General features: G+C 47.2%; 1 protein-coding gene across 1 annotated transcript in view; it reads right to left on the bottom strand.

Annotated features, from left to right (window-relative positions):
• LOC119382293 (protein O-mannosyl-transferase TMTC3-like) overlaps positions 1-15,532 on the bottom strand; it is a 368,314-nt gene extending 352,782 nt beyond the window's left edge. The window contains exon 1 of the mRNA XM_037649996.2: positions 15,315-15,532. Within this exon, the coding sequence (XP_037505924.1) occupies positions 15,315-15,380 (66 nt within the window). The 5' untranslated portion in view covers positions 15,381-15,532. The remainder of the gene's footprint in view (positions 1-15,314) is intronic.
• Between the last annotated feature and the right edge of the window lie 5,298 nt (positions 15,533-20,830).

Here is a 20,830-nt window from a genome sequence, read left to right as displayed (position 1 = left end):
GCTGCACCAGCACCAACGGATATCAGTACCCTGCGCTCATTCTTAGGAATGGTTGGCTATTACGCAAAGTTCGTACCTGACTATGCAGTGCTTGTTGAGCCTCTTCGTGAGCTCTTACGTAAGAATTCCACGTTCACTTGGAATCCTGCCAGACAAGCTTGTTTCGAGCAGCTGAAAAGTACCTTGTCCACAAGATGTTTACAGCTTTTTGACCCTGTGGGTGACATTATCGTTACCACAGACGCCTCATCCATCGGGCTAGGAGCAGTGTTGCAACAGACAAGAAATGATGAGCTAGTAACGATTTCATTTGCTTCTCGCAGGCTTACTCCACAGGAACAGAAGTACTCCGTTGGGGAACTGGAAGCCCTTGCATGCTTGTGGGCATGCGAACACTGGAGAGTCTACCTTTGGGGCCGTCCATTCACTCTGCGCACCGACCACCAGGCTCTGACTACACTCCTAAGTACAAAGGGAGTAGGTCGCCGTCCGTTCCGAATAGCAAGGTGGCACGCAAGACTACTGGCATACAACTTCACAATTGAATTCCAAAAGGGTGACAAGAATACCGTTGCTGACGCTCTTTCAAGGATGCCTCTCCCAGTTCAGGTGGAGGAGGAAGAGACTGAGGAGACCGTTTGTGTGGTCTCACCATGCGTTACCCATGGGGAGTTTGTCGCTGAAACAATGCAAGACCAGCCGCTGCAACAGGTCATGAAGTGGGTGACTTCGACATGGCCTGCAGTGAAGACGTTGCCTGCCGATGCAGTTCCATTCTACAGGGTGCGGACTGAGCTCTCAGTCGTTGGAGACCTCCTACTTCGTGGAGACAAGTTCGTCGCACCTTCATCTCTCGTAGGACGGCTACTTGACTCAGCCCACGAGTCTCACCCAGGAATAACAAGGACAAAACAGCGACTACGTGAGCAATACTGGTGGCCTGCTATGTGCAAACAAGTAGAACAGTTGATTGCATCTTGTGGTGTATGCCAATCAGTTGACAAGTCTACAAAACCAGAGACACCACCATTGCAGCCAGTTGCATTCCCGTCGGCACCATGGCAGAAGCTAGGAATTGATATTGTGGGTCCTTTTGCGAACGTGTCTGCAGATTGTCGTTTCGTGATTACGGCCATTGATTACTTCAGCAAGTGGCCAGAGGTTTGCTTCGCTGCGAGGGTGACTGCTACAACAGTTATTTCCTTCCTACGAAGTATTTTTAGTAGGGAAGGATACCCAGACGAGATTGTGAGTGACCATGGTCCTCAGTTTACAGCCTGCGAGTTCGACAGTTTTCTCAAGGAACGCAGCATCACCCATACGTATTCGGCAGTCTACCACCCGCAAGCGAACGGCCAAGTGGAAAGATTTAACCGGGTGCTCAAAGAGTATGTTCAGGTTTGCACGCGTGAACGTCGGTCTCTCAAGGAAGCCATCACCGAATATCTAGGAGTTTACCGTTTCACGCCGCATGCCACTACAGGAGTGAAGCCTTCCGTTCTCCTGCACGGCCGCCATCCCAGAACTAAACTGGATCTAGTAGGAGCGCCAGGTAAACAGTTTTTTCAAGGCCCACATGCAGCAATGGAGGCCGTCCGCAGCAGGGTAAAGCAAAAGCAACAAGCAAGTAAGACCTACACCGACCGTCGACGAGCTGCAAAGCAGTCTCCGTTAACAACAGGTCAACCGGTACGAATCAGGCTGCCAGATCATGTGCCTAAGGGTGCTGTGAGTTACTCAAGCCCGTTCACAATCATTGACCAATGTGGCCAAGACACTTACAAACTAAGTGATGGTCACACCTGGAATCGGAATCGGCTAGTACCCTGCCCTCGGCCTGCTACTCCTGTAGAATCTTCCTGTTGTGACTCGCCAAACGATTCCGATGACGTACCCCAGCCGTCAAAACTTGGAGCCTCAGTTTCAAGGGACCTTCCAGAACTGAGGCGGTCAACGAGGCTAAGAAGACCACCGTCGTGGTTAAAAGACTATGAACGACATTGAGTGCTATGTAGTGTCTACTTATTGTTACTCTTTCTAAGTGATTGTTCAAGTTTTTGAGGGGAGGGAGAATGTTGTATTCAGCATGTGCGTTATCATCTGATAGCCCTAGGCATGCGCAGATGCACGCGCACGCGCCTTATCATGTCAGCTAACATCTGGGTATATTAACCATCACGGACTAAGAATAAACAGAGTTGTTTGAGGTACTGGGTCGGTGTAGTTACTTCGCGACCCTGCGGCTCTCCGACGTAGTTCGGCAGAGCATGGCGGCGGATACCACAGTTTCACGATGATCCACAGTGCACACATGCAGGTGTACTCAAAAATCACACACGCCTACGACTTGGTTATTACTGGTGCGGGATGTACCGATTCACCCGTCATTACGTATGCTCCTGCTTCGTGTGCCAATGCCGCAAGGATCCTCCTCGTCATTCAGCTGCCCCACTGCAATCTCTGCCTTGCCCAGGATGTGCAGTTGATCGCGTAGGCATCAATCTCTATGGCCCTTTACCAAGTACATCAGACAGCAACCGCTGGGTGACCATGGCCATCGACCATCTTGCGCGTTATGCAGAAACTTCACCTTTGCCCAGCGCCTCTGCACGTGATGTTGCCTTGTTTCTTCTGCACCACCGCATCATACTTTGCCATGGGGCCCCAAGAGAATTACTCGGAAACAGAGGCCTCTCTGATGTCAAAGAAGTTCTCCTCGAAGAATGTCGTATAAATCACCACAAAACAACTGCATATCACCCGCACCCTAATGGGATGGCTGAGCGCTTCAATCGCACTCTTGGTGACATCTGACTACGGCCATTGGAACCATGTCCTCCCATTTGTGGCATATGCTTACAATGCGGCAACACAGGCCCCACAAGACTTTCCCCCTTTTTCCTACTTTATGGCCACGAACCCTCCTCCGCAATGGATACCATTTTTCCGCAAAGCCCCGATGTTTCAGAATCAACTACCCTGTTCGAAGCTGCTGCCCATGCAGAAGAGCGTCAGAAGTTATCCCGTATGTTGACATCGGAAGACCAGCAGCGCCAGAAACACCGGCGAGATCCTGCCGCCGCGCCTGCATCCTATGCTCCCGGCTCACTTTTGCGGCTTTGGATGCCTGCCGCGACCCCTGGGTTGTCATCAAAAGTAGTTTCGAAGTACCAGGGTCCCTACCGTGCCATGAACAAACATTGCCTGTGAACTATATCGTGGAGCCTCTCGAACCACCTTCGGATAAGCAGCGTAGAAAGCGTGAAATTGGCATGTGGAACGTGTAAAGCACCCGATCCCCCTGTGTTATCGTACCCGTAAGTAGCCAGGACGGCTTCTTTTCCCCGGGGGGAGATAACTGTACTGGAAATAATGTGTACTGAGCACGTACATGGCTTGGAAGAGAACGACGACGGGTTCGTCGCAAAGGCTTTCTTCCGATGCTGTCCAGTGTGTCACCTCTCGCTGCTCGGCTCTACCATCTGAGGACTTGGTCACTCAGAATGCCTCTTGACAATATATGTATATACATATGGGTCATTCCACATCAAGTGTAACAGGTAAATTTTCGACCATCTCCATTCATGCTGAAAAAATTGTGCTTGTATATGTGAATATGAGAAGTAGTTATTGAGGCGTTATATTTAGGAAAAAAATTTTGTGTTGCATAGAGGGCACTTGAAACTTTGGGCACTGAAGTGAAACTGTGTTGCGCTAAATAAGTAATATAAAGTTACTGGTTTGAGCAATTACCACGAAACAATTTTTTCTTAATTTCAAGGTGTTGATCTCTGACGACTATGATAGTTTATTCATGTTTGTGTTAACTTTCATTATTTCATGGTATTACACTTAACTTAGTGCAGAATTATTTACACCATAGGATGCAGTACGTGCGGGTGAATGACGTCACATCTAAGCGGCTGTCTCTTGCAGAGTCCGTCAAGGCTCTATATCAGGACCACTATTGTTTTTAGCATATATATGAACAACATTACCAAACTACCAGGTTCTCATGACATGATATGTACGCTAATGATACGAACACATTTTTTACAGCAAAATCTCTTACGCAAGCTGAGGCCATGGTAAACTATGGTAAACGGGTACTTATGTAACCTACAGTAATGGCTACAATCCAACATGTTTTCTTTAAATTTATCAAAAACTAGCTATCTTATTTTTAGGCCAATTAATACTGCAGATTTTTATAAGGTCACCATCCAATTTGGACGCGTAAGAATACACGAGGTTGACTGCATAAAATTTCTCAGTGTCTGGTTCCATCACAACCTTTCCTGGAACACACGTGTCAAAGCTAGCATCTGAAATTAGCAGGCCGTCTCTACAAGGTAGCTAGTCTGGTACCCGCGTGGTTGAGACTGCAGATGTATTATGCGCTTGTACATTCTAAACTAACCTATTGCATTCTGGTATGGGGGACAACTGCCGACTACTAACTATTGCAGGTACTTCAAAAGAGAGCTTCGCGGTGCATACATGGTTACTGCGGCAGAGCCCAGGATTTTTCCACTTTGCCATTGTTTCATCATTATGGTTTGCCTCAAGTGAACCAAGTCTACCTTTTTCTTCTGTTGCAGCATATTGAGGCCATTCAATTACACACTCAAAACAATACTTTGTCTACTGATGCATACCATTTTCGGAAACAAATCCACCGGGTCCCTAAAATGCGTACTAATTATGGCAAACAAAAGTGAACTTATCAGATAACTGTGGCCATTAATAAAATGTTGACAAATGTTAATTTTGATGTTTCTTTGAAAATGTTTAAAAAAGAAGTAAACAAATATTTACTCGACCCTGGTCTATGTTTTGTATATCATTTTCATTGTTGTATATTTAATAACTGCTTTTTTTTTTTCACGCTTGCAAATGCAGCTGATTTTCAGTTGTGTTTTTGTGTTAACTGAAGTCACACTGTACAAGTGAGCCGAGGCCTTTGTCAGGCATCCAGCCTTTAGCCCCGGCTTCCTCCTTTGTTTGAAAGCAAAGTAAAACTTCACTCACTTTTGGCCTTGACGAAAAACTGCAAAATGATGCATGTTTAGCATTTTTTTGAAAAATCACAGATTTTTTTTGCGAGTAATATATTCACATTGTAGGCTTCATAGGTTCCTATAATAAATGATAAAAATAGTGCAGGTGTGAATGTACAGAAACATTGCCACAATATTGTGATAAAGTTGGGAAAAATAGCATTTTGACCCATATTGCGGCTTCATTTTCGCAATGTAGTGGTCCAAGTAATAATATGGCTTATACATCGTTGCACAGTATGCTTTGTTAGTATGACATGCATGAAGTTCGAAAAGAGTAGTTTTTGTTTTAAAGGGGCCCTGCAACACTTTTTGAGCAGGGTCAAAAAGCGCTGCCAATCGATAGTCGAGGCTCCCGAAAACACGCGAGCCAAATATTATAGCGAAGCGAGCGGCCTGGAATTTACAATAAATTCTCAAAGTCAGCTGAAAATCGCTCCCTCTTCTCTCGACAAATGATGTATTAGTCCACAATATATGACGCGATTGTCGGCAGTTCCACCATTGGCTGATGTTATAATCACGAGAACACCCTCATTATTACCTTAGTTGTTAATTTTGAGTTCAATAAGTAGATAATATGTATGTTTATATTGTGTTATGCCGTTAAAACACCGAACAAACATTAATATTAGCATTTCCGGTCTCACCGACAGCTCGTCTGCTCGTAGTTGCGTTGTTGCGTTTTCTTCACCATGTGCAGTGCCGAAATCGTGAATATTTCTGTGCTTTTGACCATCACCTGTTGCCGTTGAGAGTGGCAGCCGTTCGAGTGTTGCCTCGTCAGCTGGAAACTGCATCGTCGGCACGTTCTCACGACCGACCGAGGCAGCGGTGCAGCATTTCTCCGATAAGAATGCTGGCGCCGGCTAGCTTAGGATACCTGTGTTCGCTGTATGGCGAGAGTCCCGTTCGCTGTCTGTTCAGTATGTCATCGAGCTGTACCTCGGCGTATCCTCCCCGTAGTCTCAGGTTCCCGAGAAACCGCGACACAGCAACCAAGCAGACTCGCATTTTCACGGTAGCTGCAGACAGCCGGGGGATGGGTCCGTGCCGGCCCGATGCCCCACGATCCTTTCTTCTAGTCTTTAGTTCTTTGTTGTCAGCCCGCACTTGCTGTGCGCCCGCATTCGAAGAGCAAACAGCATCGAAGTACCGCCACTGGGAGAAGGGTGCGCGCAGCTTTGCCGCGTTGAATACGATTCAAGCGCGAGCAGTGCGACGAGGCGGTGTATCGGAGTGTGGGTCGAAACCCATCTCAGCTGTCATTCGTTCCAAACGCGCACGCAAGTTTGCGTCCATGGTTGGCAGAGCGATGAAAACACTACGGCAGTTCGAGGTGCACACCCAACATTACCAAACCGACTCGCAGTTTTCAAGCACGCGCGATACACGGTGCCATGGGCTCCGCCGCTCGATGACGACCGCGCGACCCGATCGGAAGTGGCGCCACAGACCACGTGGTTGCGCCGAGACGCCAGAGAGAAAAAAATGAAGAAAAAAAATGCCGCCAGCGCTAACGTCGCCTCCTCGCACCTCCACCCTCCCTCCCTCCATTCACGCCAGGCGCAGCTTTCCGCGCGCTCGCTGCGTTGAGTTGAGGAAGAAAGCTGCGGAACGTGATCTCTATAATTTGGTAACACCACTTAGACTTGACGGATTCGAAAAATTTTTGCGGCATATGACTCGTGAAGAGTCATACGTCAATAATGAGACTATTCCAATATAACTAAGAAAGGTGTTGCAGGGCCCCTTTAAGTGAGATGAAAATTTTCCAACTGAAGAACCACAAGGTTGTAAGAAGTTTGCCCTTGCCTCACCTTCACTGCATTGCACATCAGCACAGGATTCGAGCGGGGACTTCTTTGCAGCGAATAAAGCAAGTCAAACAACTGCTTGCCCCTTACTTTCGTAATACTGCTGTATACAACGTCAAAAACGGCAATAGGGCTCAAATTATGGAACAGCGTCTTCCCCCTTGGACCATCAAAGGGCAAGTAATATTCATCCGCTTCATAGTCCAAAGGGGCAGAATTATAATGCAGTCGAAGGACTGCAGGTCAGTTCTAGGGCGTTCTGTTTGGCTTCTGGTAATTAAGATACATGGACTTATGTAATAATTGATGGCATAATTAAACTATAGTTTGCTGAAGTTCTTTTATGATGTTTCAGGTATAGGTCGACACGTGATCGCTTACCACTAGCTAGCATGATGAAATTATGTATACTAGATGTACATGTCTGAGATGATTCAATGTTGTGCCCGTAAATGACACGTCAATCACCCTTTCTGGACAGGATTTAACATTTTCATCCCCCTTTTCTTAATGGTCCTAGGGTGCTGCAAATGTTAAAAGCCCGTCCGGTAATGGTGACGGCCTGGAATTTACAATTCTCAAAGTCAGCTAAAAATCGCTCGCTCTTCTCTCTACAAATGGTGCCGTATACTCAAATAACTGCATCATATACCCAAATTCACGGCCACTGGCCGATTTCAGCATCGTGGGCTGCATAGCTGCTGCGTCTGCTGCGGGAAGCCGCCAGGTGCCCGCGCGCGCGCTTGCGATCTCACTGAAACTTGGCCGCGTGTTCACAGAAGAAACAGAGAAAGGGTCATGCCGTCTCTCCCTGCTTGGCTTCCAGCACGTTCGTCGGGAAGAGAGAGAAAGCAATTACGGCGTGCGACAAATGCCTGCAACTCCACTCGTACTTGACGAATTCTAAGAATATTTGCGGCGGAGAATTCGCGAGGCAAAAGCTCTGTTAGGGAAAGCATTCGATGGTTACTTGTAAAAGTGTTGCAGGGCCCCTTTAAATGTTCACACTGACAAAACATAACTGCTGACACGATCAAATTAGGAAAGAACTAAAATGTCGACTTTCATTGCGGTAACAATGATTTGGACACCTTCGGCAGGTTTTTGCCGTCGCCGTCATTTCCCACAAAAAGGTCCAACCAACAGCAATGCCCACAGCACCATTCATTCTATGCACACATAGAAGCGTGCAAGTGCTGGGGACGGACGCAGCCAAAGCAGAAATGAAACGAGCCGGCCATCTCGGTCGCACAAACTGCAAACTTTGATCGTAAGGGCGAGGTGCGCTATCTCGGTAGACATCAGCAACTGGCCCACTTACTTCACGTTGAGAGGACAGACAGCACAAAAACCGCTTCGCTCCCTGGAGCAGCCGTATTCTCTTACACCAGCGCTTTGTAGAGTTACGCGACACTGGATCCAAAAGAGTTACCTGCTAGCCTTACTACGTATAACATTACAATTTGTTGCTATCGCATTCGCTGCTTCACCCTTGCGGCGAGACTGATTTCTGCACAGTCGTCCCAGAGAGAGCGCCAAGTGACGATGGTGGGAGCTTGCATGGCCCCCGTTACAAAGCCATTGCCACGTTTTCTTCCGATTGTTTGTAGGAAAACCTTTCGGGTTTCTCGAACACTGGCACCAGACTGCTTGAGAGCAGTTTCGGTGCAATAATGGCTTCTGTAGCAGGATGGCGCAGCAGAAGCAGATTGGCACAAATGGCGCAGCACTTCCACCCCTGAATTTTCGTAGTTACTATACTAGAGTTAAACACCACAAATAATATCCCCATGCCTCCCTTGGCTTCATTGTCTGTTGGTTCAGTTCAGGTTCAATGAGCTCCATTTGACTCGGGTTCAGAGAAATGTATATAGTTCACAACATTGAACCAGTTCCCCAACAGTTCAGTGCAGTAAACTTTATCGCTGACATGTTGTTGCACAGAAGAGGCGAAGCTGTAACACCCCATGCAGTGACTCAATTCGTAAGTTCACAAGGACTTGTGTTTTGCAAACTACCACTAAATTTCGTTTTTGTTTCCAATAGAGTGTAGTGACGAGCACAGAGAACATCCTCAAGTTTTGTCAGGACCCGATGGTAGACTGGAAATGGCTATCGATGTTGTTACGTGCGAAGCTTAGTGAAAATGGGTACAGCAAGCCTATAGACCTTTTCACAGGTGCACCTTTAAACCCGTGAGCTGCAGGGGTCGAGGGTATGTTCTCAGTGTTGCCATCGTGCTTTATGCTGTGGCATTGCTGTGTTTGTGTGGCTTCGGTACGCTTTTGTGTGACATGCACCTGTCTTCGATACGAAGTGACTGTCATGGCAGGAAACTTCGCACAGCATATCATCTGGCCATCACTGTGTCGTGTACCAGTAAACGAACAAGCAGCGAAACAGAAATATTTCGGGTGCGTGTCTAAACAGCGCAGTACGCCATGCGATGAGTGCAAGTGTGACATGTTCGCACTTTCCTTCGTTGCCTCAATTGCGGCAGCAGTGGGTGGCTTCAATAAATCGGAAGAACTTGCTTGTGCCGCCACTGTCACGCCTCTTTTCCCAGCATTTCATTGGTGGCAGGAAAACAGACGAGAACAACGTACCCACATTGCATCCTGGGTACGATAGAAGCCCCCCAAGGCACCGATGATTCTCTTAGTAACTCACGAGAATGTTGCGGATTCGTACTTTATGTCTTCATAACACACTGCTGACACGGCTGCGAGCTCTGCCTTGTCCGGCTACGCACGTGCAGCCCGCGTGCCATACTTCACCAGAGGGCCACGTGGAAAACCTCTTCACGGCTTGCGAAGGTGTCCCCCTTCACCAGCACGACTTGTTCGTTCACTTTGTGCATCAGAAAACGAACCAACCAGCTGGACTGCACGTAGGCGAGTGACTACAGTGCCTCGTAGTTGCACACCTAGCGAAGACCCTATGCCTTCACCTCAACGAGATATAGAAAATGTTCAGATGGCATATTCCTGGCCACTCAAGCGTGTTCTCGACCTAATCTTCAACATTGTTGTGGTGAATTCAGGTCAAGGTATCTGTGAAGAAGGATTGTGCGATGTTTGCTGCTGACAAACTTGCACGCCACGAGCGAGCACCGTGAACGAGTATGCGAGGTGTGAAACTGATGGATGATCCGTAGACTCGATTTTTTCACTGCTAAGCCATTTAAGCTAGCCATAATTCGTGTGGCCTATCGGGAAACTGTCATCATCATGAACAGGTATGTGCCACTGAAATTGGGCAAATCCCACCACTCACCAGTGGTTCACTAAGAGGGAGGGAGAGCTATAGAAGAAATAGAGTGAGAGGTAGAGTGAAATAACGGGAACATAGACACAAAAAGACAGACAGATGAGAGAGGAAAAAGCAGAGATAAAGAAAGGAAAGAGAGAGAGATAAGTGAGAAATAGAAAGAAACAGATACAAAATAGAGATACAAGAAACAAAGACAAAGGAAGAAAAAAACAATGAGAAGCAAAAAAATTACACCATTTCCCGCTAAAGGGGACCATGAGGCGATGCGAAGCCGGAGCACTTGCACGATCGTGTTCCGTTGGCGTTCATTGGGCATGCTACCGACCTCGCGTCGTGGAACGCGAAGACGAACGCTACGCGCGTCGTATCTTCCATCTAGCCTGGCCGTTAATTCTCACAGGGCGAGCGGGGAACGCGGTCGACAGGCGGGCCAGAGGGGGGCAGCGTAGGAGAGGAGAGAGAAGGGGAGGGGACGCGCATGCGCTCGAGCTCATCGCGGCATTGCGCAGGAGAGAATTTCGGCATGTCTAGCCTGCGTTTCAGAGGAAGAGTGGAAAGGGGAAGGGGAGAGGGGTATGGGAGAGGGGAAGGGGAGAGGGTGAGTGGAGAGGAGGCGTGTGGAGAGGGTATGCGCATGCGCAGTAAGGGCGGTCACGCCGCACACCACCACCACCACCACCGGATTGAGCTCCGCCTTAAGATACTTCGCATCTAAAAAAGGCCACCCAGCTTCCTTCAGGCTTGGCACGACTAATGCAAAGCTGCCATACTAGGGAACGGGAAAGGCGACTGCGAGAAGGGCCCAAAGCGATGGAAGCCCTACGCCAACGACCACGTGCCCGTAGATTTACGAGAGGTGCGAACCCTCGGTTCTAAAGTACGGACCTCCGTGTCGTGACTAACCTAGCTAAAGCCTGGCAACAACCAAGAAACAACCAGATTAGACTTCAGAATCATCCAGTTTCGCTGTTTCAAGCCTAGCGCGACTGAGTGCATGCTTCGCCATTTCTTTAGTACGCCAATAAAGGAAAGCGTTAGACAGCTGCAAGAACACTCGACTTATCGGTTATTAGCACTTCACGACATGATCTACCTGGCATGCTTGCTGCTGCTGGTGCCGACGACAAAGCACCGCCAATCATAGATGCAGAGCTCGTGCTTCTTGTGCTGCAAGTGCCAATGTGTGCCACCGAACGGTTCGGACAGCGACTTATCGGTCATTGGCAGCGGCGATGCTAAACAAAACAGTCTAAGCAAATGAATAATCACCGAACATAGGCTCTAGCTGGGACGTAACCTTAACACGGATAACGCGTCTGTTCAAGTAGGCACAGCCCACGATGCAGATTTTGCCAAACTTGCACGTTAGATGGTGCACATTTCAATGTGGCCCCACTCTAGCGTAAAAATTTGAAAAGTGTCATTTCATGAGTACTGCAATGGGCGGCAAGCATGTGGGGCCCTCAAACATCCCTGCAGTTGTTTCCTTCTACTGCTAATCGCACTCAGAACGGGTGAAAATGTAGAAATGCATGTTTGAGAAGTACGATTTTTTAAATGGCTCAAATAGGAATGTCGGAGAAAAACACCCATCGAATATAGATTGAAATGAAATGTTTGACAGGCTCTTTACATACTTTGATATAGGCGCACCAAATGTGCAATACATCCGGTGCACAGCCACATTGAAATTGTACGATTAAAAAGAAGAGCAATGACGCATTTTAAAGCATACAGTGCAAGGCTCGCCGAGACAAATTATATTGAAGCAATACAAACATGTTCCAAATGGCGAAATAATAAAGTGCTTTATCTAAATAGAGACAGTAAAGTGGCAGGCTTCATGAAATCGAGACATGCTTCCACAATGGTGGGTAACTATTTCTCATAGGTGAGCGCCTTCATGTGCTTGTGCAGGAACCCCATCGTATGTCTGCACAGCAGAAGAATCACTTCAATGAGTATCCATTCAAATCAGTCAGTGAACTGTTTATAACGTGGACCTCTTTGTTCCAACCTACATCATCTTTGTTGGCTCGGGTTCAGTTGCCGCAGAAATTCCGGTTACAAACTATTTGCATACCACAGTTTGTGAAACCTTAGGTTTTCCCGTATTTCCAGTGGCCTACACTTGGCAAGACAAACCATTGCCTTCTCAACAAAAACATGGAGTGTAAGAAGTGTAATACACCCATAACAGTTTCACTTAGTATAACTTGGTTGCCGTAGCTATCTTGAATGAGTGCACACCAGGACTGGACAGATACTCGGACGCAATACAGATACCGAAATACATGTGCTGGAAGTCTTTTTAATACGGACACTGAGATACATTTCTTTTTGACGTAACGGGATATTTCGGAGACACACTTGCGAAAAGATGAAAAAAGTATTCCAGAATACAGATACAGCTACGGGAATACATTTTATTTTGGGGATGCTGTTACTTCGAAAAAGACATTTATTATGTGCAGCATAATATTGTGAATAATGTTGCAGCGTATTGAAACTTGCAAGTAAACCATATCGCCCAAATCACTAACGAACATCAGTGTATTGAGAGAAAGCATACCGCTTTGCTGAGAAGGTGGTTCTAACTGCACTCAGGCAACATCGGCTGGTCAGTCTATCTCGTAGACAACGTCAGTTGGCCTTCAACACAACACTCGCAAAATGGCTGGCCGCCAAAGAATTAGGGGTGCTGCACCAGCCTTGAGCGATGGCGACTTCGTCGGCAAGACTGACAATACTGCCTCCGCGTTTGTGCCATAAGTGTCGTCGGGTGCTTTACCACATGGGCCGTTCTGTGCGTGTGGGGAACCCTTCGCCACCCCCTCTGAGTCGCCGACAGGTTCCCTTGTTCAGCACACAAAAATTGTTCCTTTCCATTTTGCAAACACGTGTGATCATTTCCGACAAAAAGTTACGACATACGAAGGAACACTGGTGCTTATTCATATTTCAGTGTGGTCGTGATTGTGGCGCGAAAAAGTAATGAGATACCCCCACCCAACGAAGTATCGTGATATGATCGATACATCGTAAAAGTATCTCACTACTGAGATACAAATACATTTTTCAAATGCATCTCGATACAGAAATACCGATACTCAATAGTATCTCTGAGATACTATTGCAATACTCTTGCATCGCAATACTGGCCAGCCCTGGAGAAGCACTGCCAGTTAGCCTAAGAATTTTGTTTTGCATTGCCAGAAAATGTTAACACATCTATTCAGTTCCACAAACCAGGTGGCAGAAATGTAGGAGTCAAATTGCACACTAAGTCATTAGAGTTGCCACCGATGGAATGATGTGCTCGTCATGGTTGTAAATATGAATTTCAACTCTCGCTAATACTCGTGACATTAACTTCCTAATGACTAAAGATTTAATGTCATATGTACAGAGTCACAAGGGCAGATCAAATGGCATTCTCCTTAATGTCATTCGTCCCCTAATGCCTTCATCAGAAATTCCACTGAGAAAAGCATACTCTTGGAGTTAAGGCTTCTTTACTACATTATACATACAACATTTTAAATAGCACCTACTGACTTTGAACGTCACTGAAGCTATTCCCTAGTTGTACTATAGTAAAATTCACTGCATACTTGCAATGGCTTCGATGTGACAGGCACCATGTCCGATTCTGAGCTTTGGATTCAAGATACAATGGCCAAAGTTGCTGCAGTCGATTGCAATGTCATGAAAAACCACAAGAAGCTCAAGATAATGGCCCCATGGAATGCTTATTTCTACACTTCACTAGCCTCGAATGTATGTTAGAGGTGTTAAATTGCGAATTTATTTTTACTGCCCTAAAATTATTCGTTTCAAATGTTGCCGTTATCAACAATGTCAGGTTAAATGCCATTAGGATTTTACGTGTGGCAGCTCAGCCGAAAAAAAAAAATCGCCCTTCAGTGTCATTTCTTGTGCCCATGTGGCTCAGCCACATGGGCACAACAAGTGTAGTCAGCCAAAATACTTGCCATCCCATTCTGGATGCCTGGTATTTTAACAGACTTCATTGTCGACCACTTAGAAGTAAAGTCACCTTGGAAAAAAGCACGTTTATTTTTCATATACAAAAAGGCAAGCTTTTGTAGAGCTTGTAATTAACTTCTGATTGTGTAGGTCTTTGCAAGGCACCACTCCTTTTCATCAAAGGTTTCAAACAGGCAAAGAGACAAATGTGTTTGCATAAACTATGGATGCAATGTCTACTACAGCATATACGCATAAATTAAAGCCACGTCTGCGCTCTGTGTTCAGCATTGTTGTGTGCTTAAATGCAGAGAAACACTGCTATGAGCAGGGGCGCAGCCAGAAATTTTTTTCGGGGAGGGGGCACCTCCTTGATCAGAAGTGGGGGCTGGGCAGGCACGTGTGGTCGTGTGTCATTTTGCGTTCTGTATGCCATGGCAAAAAAATATTTCGGGGGGGGGACACGGGCGCGGTGTGCCACCCCATGGCTACACCACTGGCTATGAGACAGTGGCAGCTTAGGTGTTAAACAGACCAGCTCAAGGCCGCGGGTTCGATTGCCTGCCACGGCGGCTACACGGGGGCAAAAACACTCATCTCCTTACATTTCGGTGCTCGAGGTTAATCCCCCACTACGTCGTGCCTCGTGAGGGTTTCGGCGCATAATACCCCCGGCCGCTGCAATAAAACGCTCGGAAAGACCAACAGCCGTTCTGCGTTTCTTCCGGGCACTGAAAAGCAAAATCAAACTGCGTAATCCTAATCCCAGGAGATGCACAACCGCGAACTTATTTGTTGCTGTACGCTTGTATCTTTTTTTAATGATGACACCGCTAAGAAACAAGAAAAAAAAAAACATCTTCTGACTTCTGGAGGAGTCATCATCACTTTTACCCAGCAGCAATAAAAAGTAAATTTCCGCCAGAGGCAAACTGGTCGTTTGGTTTCCACACGGGAGCGGTGCATGTGTAATGCTCTCATTTGTTTTGGCACTTTGCGATGGTGTTGATAAACGTTGCGAAGAGCACACGCATTCCACGGGTAACCAATTATCGTGCTCCGAAACGAATTCACAGCCCCAAGAGCGCCTGAAGAAGGCACACCGAGCGGGAGATGCAAAGCCGCGAAGTGTCAAGGCGGTGCACGTTGCAGCCCGAGTAGTGTCAACACTTACCTTCGACGTACTCGGAAGCTCAACGTCGCTCCGGCGATACAAGTCACCGCTCACGGCCGCCGTCATATAGCTGGTCGGCTAGTATGCGCGCACAATATCACCACCACAACACAGACAGTCACCACATTCCGATGGCGAGCCGGTCTACAACAGCCGCACGTTCTGCACTAGCTAGTGGCGTGCACGAATCGCAGGTGTTGGGCCGACGGCTGATCACTGCGGCGGCGGCGCTACCGTCGCCACATCGCAACGAGGGAAGGCGCTTTTTATCCAGCGGCCGTGCGTTTGTGTGAGAGGAAAACTTTTCTCTAAAGGGCGCTTTACTGTGCACTCCAAGGCGACGGGGCCGCATTTCTTCAAATCATTAGGGTTCAGTGAACCCCTTGAAGGGGCTATTGTTGTAATTGAATTCTTGGGAATAAAGGCTACGTTGTGTTGATGAGCAAAGTTTATTTTATTTTCCTTTTATGCAGAAGCTGTTTCCTGTTTATCGGAAAACCAACGAACATAAGACACAACACTAACAGAAACGGTACACTTTACGAAGTGTCGCCAGTGAGGAACGAGTCTACGAGGAGGGACACGGGAACACAATCATCTGGGCGAGGCCGCCGCTGGAGTGGCCCCCGAAGTCATGCTTCACCTTGAGGCGACACCGCACCAACTACTGGTTCGCGAGTGGGATTGAGGGGCAAGCATCCCCCACTCCATCGGCCGCACGCACACACACACACACACACACACATATATATATATATATATATAGAGAGAGAGAGAGAGAGAAAAGGCTTAAATGCGGAAGAATACCACAAGGGTTGCTGATCGGGCGAGTTGGTCATCCATGAACGCAGCGTGTATTAGCGCTGTACATACAGGAAAGGCACACGACACAGACGTAGAGATAGGCAGGCGCTAAACTTCCAACAGTTTATTTCATGCCAATCACATGCACTTTATACATCCGCGACAAAGCCCATCTCATCTTGCACGTGTTCTTAAACCAAGGAACGTCCTCTCCTTATCCGACAAGGAAATCGATGAGGAGCTTACACACAAGTGGTCTAAGTCTCGGCTTCTTTTATCTCCCGTTTGAGCCGATCCCTAGAACGACCGATGACAATGCAGCTATACAGATCAGGGGAGCACCCACAGCCTTTGCAGTGTGCCGCCAGGAATCCTCCCGCCGTAAGCTTATTTCTCGCGTTACAGCCGCAATTTGTCATTCAGACACCGTTTTGTCTGCCCAATATAGTACTTCCCGCAGGATAATGAAAACTTGTAGACGACACAGGATACACAATCAACGAATCTAAGGTGGTGTTTCTTATCACAAGCTGGGGGAGTAACATTTCTTGGACAAGTCAGCTTGCAAAGCTCCCCTAGTTCTTTGGGCGCTGAAAAAACGATGCGTACGTTAGCCCTCTGGGACACTTTTCTCAAGTTGTGAGAGATTGTGTGCATGTAAGGGATCACACCTACTCTGCAGCCCGAGTACTCCGAAACTCCACGCCTGTTTTCTTTGCGAGACTCCTGGGAATGCTTTCGGCTACGGAAACCTGTAATAGCATTGGGTAGCCTGCTTCGGTTAAACGCTTGCTTTGGGTCTCGAAGCTGGACGCCATCTTGTGGTGACACGACTTGTTCAGGGCATTTTTAAAACACAAGTTCGCGATGCCCCTCTTAATGAGCTTTGAATGCGCGGAAGCGAACGAAAGAAGAGGCTTACTTGCTCGCGGCTCATACCACCAGCACGTGTGGTTTTCTGAGAAAAATAACCTGATGTCCAAAAACCGAATAGAGCCCCCTTGCGGAAGTTCGCAAGTGACCTCCAGGGGCGCAAGACATTCCTTAATCGCGGGAAACACCTCATCAACCCTCGTCTCTACGTCAACAGAAGTGCAGTCAATTAAAAACAGGAAGTCGTCCACAAAGCGAAAAACTTTGCATACTTTGGTGTTTTGTAACCTTTTAGAGACGGTAATGCTAAGACCCGATAAAAACAAATCACTAGGAATGGGCGCTGTACACGAACCGATACATACGCCCTTTTTTTGCAAATACAGTGCGTTGTTCCAACAAATACAAGTGGACGATAAGTAAAACGATAAAAGTTGTAAGAAATGACTCATCTACAATGAAGCTTCGTTTTGAAAGAGCGTGGCGCTATATTCATGGAAGACAACAAAGCACTGTGAGGGATTGAATAATACAAATCTTTTCTGTCTACCGAAAAAGCTTGGTAGCCTGTACGGGGATGGTCCTTCAAGAATCCAACCACTTGATCCGAGTTGTTGCTAATCAAGAACGGATCACTCACGGACAAACAGTTAAGCTTGGCTTGAAGAAACAAAGCTTCTGCCAGGTGTCATTCTCTGATGCAATTCAAGGAACGTCTGGTCTGTGGGTTTTAACACTGAACAATACCTGAAGGTGACATCGCTTGCTATCATACTCTTCCGCAACTTATCGACATTGAGCCTGCCACAAAGTTTTTTGGCCTGCGCCTTAGCCTTAGGCAAAGTGATGTCATCATTTCGTTTAAAAACACTGGAGATGGCCTCGTCTGCCTTAGCGCAAAACGTGCCTGTAGGCAAAACGGCGAAGCCACCTTCCTTGTCGGCGGGTAATACACACAACGCTCTGCTAGTCAAAAAATCGGCAACGCGTTTCACAGAGTGTTTGGGACGCGTGATACTATGACGTGAAATGACATCTACGCCTTCTGATACAACACGCGGCTCATCCTCCTCTGGGACGAGTCTGGCAAGCTGTCTCACCATGGACAACAGTTCCTCCGGTGGTCTCTTCTTTTCGACCGCGAACTTTGGTCCCAGCGAGAGTGCGTCGTGGACGAAACCTGGAAGATCCAGCTGCGAAGCCCCGTGAACAGGGCCTTTCTGCATCGGTCTTTTTTTTCGGTAGACAATATATGCAAGATATCCTACTACTCTTAAAAGAACAAGTACTAATGGACATCTCTAAGGTTGGGGAAAACATCATTATGGCCGTTGACATAAAGGGTGCCTTCGATAACATCAGCCACGAAGCAATACTTCAAGGTCTGGAGGAAGCAAACTGTGGAGAGCGAATATTCCAATACGTCAAAAGTTTCCTTGTTCACAGGACTGCAATAATCAAACTAGGGGATTGCGAATCCGACACCATTCGACCTCCAAACAAAGGAACACCGCAAGGGGCGGTCATCTCACCCACACTTTTCAACGTTGCCATGATAGGCCTTGCAAGAAAACTCAAAGACATTGCTGGCCTACAACATGCGATATATGCAGATGATATCACAGTATGGACAACTACAGGCAGCCTAGCGGAGAAAGAAGATAGATTACAACAGGCAGCTAGAACCATAGAAGAGTACACAAGGATACGGGGACTTCAGTGCTCAGCGGAAAAGTCTGAACTTATTCGCTTCACAAAGAGAAAAGCACAAAGGATGGACCCGAGTCTAAAGCTGGAAGTCAGGCTAGAAGGAAATATCATTCCGGAGAAAGATACGATCAGAATACTAGGTATGTGGCTGCAAGCGAACCAGAGATGTCTGCACACACTAAATAAACTCAAAACAGCCGTACAGCAGATCTCACGCATGATCTCGCGCATAACATACAACCGTACGGGCATGAGAGAACAAGATACCCTCCGACTGGTCAAAAGTCTCGTCATCAGTCGTATTACATACTCACTTCCATATCATAATATGAACAGGGAAGAGAAAGAAAAAGCAAACCAAATCATAAGAACGGCCTACAAGACAGCCCTAAGATTACCGCGGAATACTTCAAACGACAAGCTATTGGCGCTTGGTCTTCACAACACAATTGACGAATTAATTGAGGCACAGCTACAAGCACAAGAAAACCGCCTTCTCCAAACTCCAACTGGCAGAGCAGTCCTAACAAAACTAGGGCGCGATGCATTAATACAAAAGCATCAAGAAACTAAAGAGGTACCAAACGAACTTAGAGAATGGTACACGGTATCGCCAATACCAAGAACATGGATCCTACTCTGCATGCTGGAAGAAGAAAGGCCAGGGCGAACAACATTGACAAAATGACAAAGTATATGAACACAGCGAGATTCACTGACGCTGCGCCTTATCAGACCGATGCAAGGAAGGCTGTGTCTGTAGTCACCGACCGTAGAGGGAAAATTACAGTCTGTGCTTCAATAGATCGAGCCACGACAACAGAAGCGGAAGAGGTCGCCATAGCCCTTGCGATAAAAGAGGGATGGACGCGAAACGCACCATTAACCATCATTACTGACTCACAAAAGGCCTGCAGAAACTATCTAAAGGGCAAAATTGGAGCACAGGCGCTCCGAATATTGGTTGGGACTGGATGGGACCCCAATGTAAAATACGTCCAGACTGTGACCTGGGCACCGGGGCACGAGGGCGTGACTGGGAACCTGCATGCGGATGAGGCGGCTCGAGGCTTTACACATCACCAAGCCGCCCCATACTCTGCAACAGAGGACCCTACCCCCCTAGACCCTTGCTACGCAACGATTCTTAGGTACTATAGAGAAAATAGACAAATCTATCCACCCCCACATGGCAACCTTGGCGCTGCGGAGGCGACCGTGCTACGAAGATTACAGACGAACACTTACATAAATCTGCACACTCTCCACCTGATCTACCCCACAGCGTATAGGGACATATGTCCGTGGTGTGGAGCAACACCAACACTTTTTCACATCACGTGGGAGTGTGCGGAGCATGGAGAAGAACACGACACCAGTGGTACATGGGAGGAATGGGAGGCGCTGCTGTCTAGCCCGGCCCTGAAAGATCAGCTACGACTGATCCACAGAGCTGAACGGATGGCTCGTGCCAGTGGGGCCTTGGAATAGGGGCACCACCCTGCCGTACAGGCTACGCTTTTCACCCCCATTTTCCCTGCGGGGCACCGGGGTTCTAGCCTGTCTGGTTTCTGTACACAATAAAGTTTTATACTACTACTACTACTACTACGGCTCCGGAGCTGCTTCAGATGAAGTTGCCACAACCATTCTGTCCTCTGGTCGATGAAGCGCGAGACCGCCCGAATCGTGCCATTCGAACACACGGGATCACCGGAGCACCGCAAAACTTTGATCAGAGTAACTTCGGTTGCCGCAAGGTTAAAATATAAACGTAGATGCGCCTTCATGGAACTAACTGTTTATTTTGTTGACCTTTTGACGAGAGCCCCGTGTTCTTCAAGACATAACATAACAATATTTACAGCGTGTATGTGTCCTCGTATACCATGTTAAGAGTAGAAGGGAAAGGACGGAAAGGAAGGGTATAACATGGTATAAGAGGACACACAAACGCTGTAAATATTGTTGTATTATGTCTTGAAGAAGACGGGGCTCCCTTCGAAACGTCGACAAAAGAAACAGTTGCTTCTATGACGGCGCATCTACGTTTATACCTATATATGTACATATATATATATATATATATATATATATATATATATATATATATATATATATATATATAT

This window comes from Rhipicephalus sanguineus, chromosome 2 (genome assembly GCF_013339695.2).
Source record: "Rhipicephalus sanguineus isolate Rsan-2018 chromosome 2, BIME_Rsan_1.4, whole genome shotgun sequence".
NCBI classification, from domain to species: domain Eukaryota; kingdom Metazoa; phylum Arthropoda; class Arachnida; order Ixodida; family Ixodidae; genus Rhipicephalus; species Rhipicephalus sanguineus.
The sequence above is the reverse complement of the archived record's forward strand: the minus strand, read 5'-3'. Positions and strand labels throughout refer to the sequence as shown.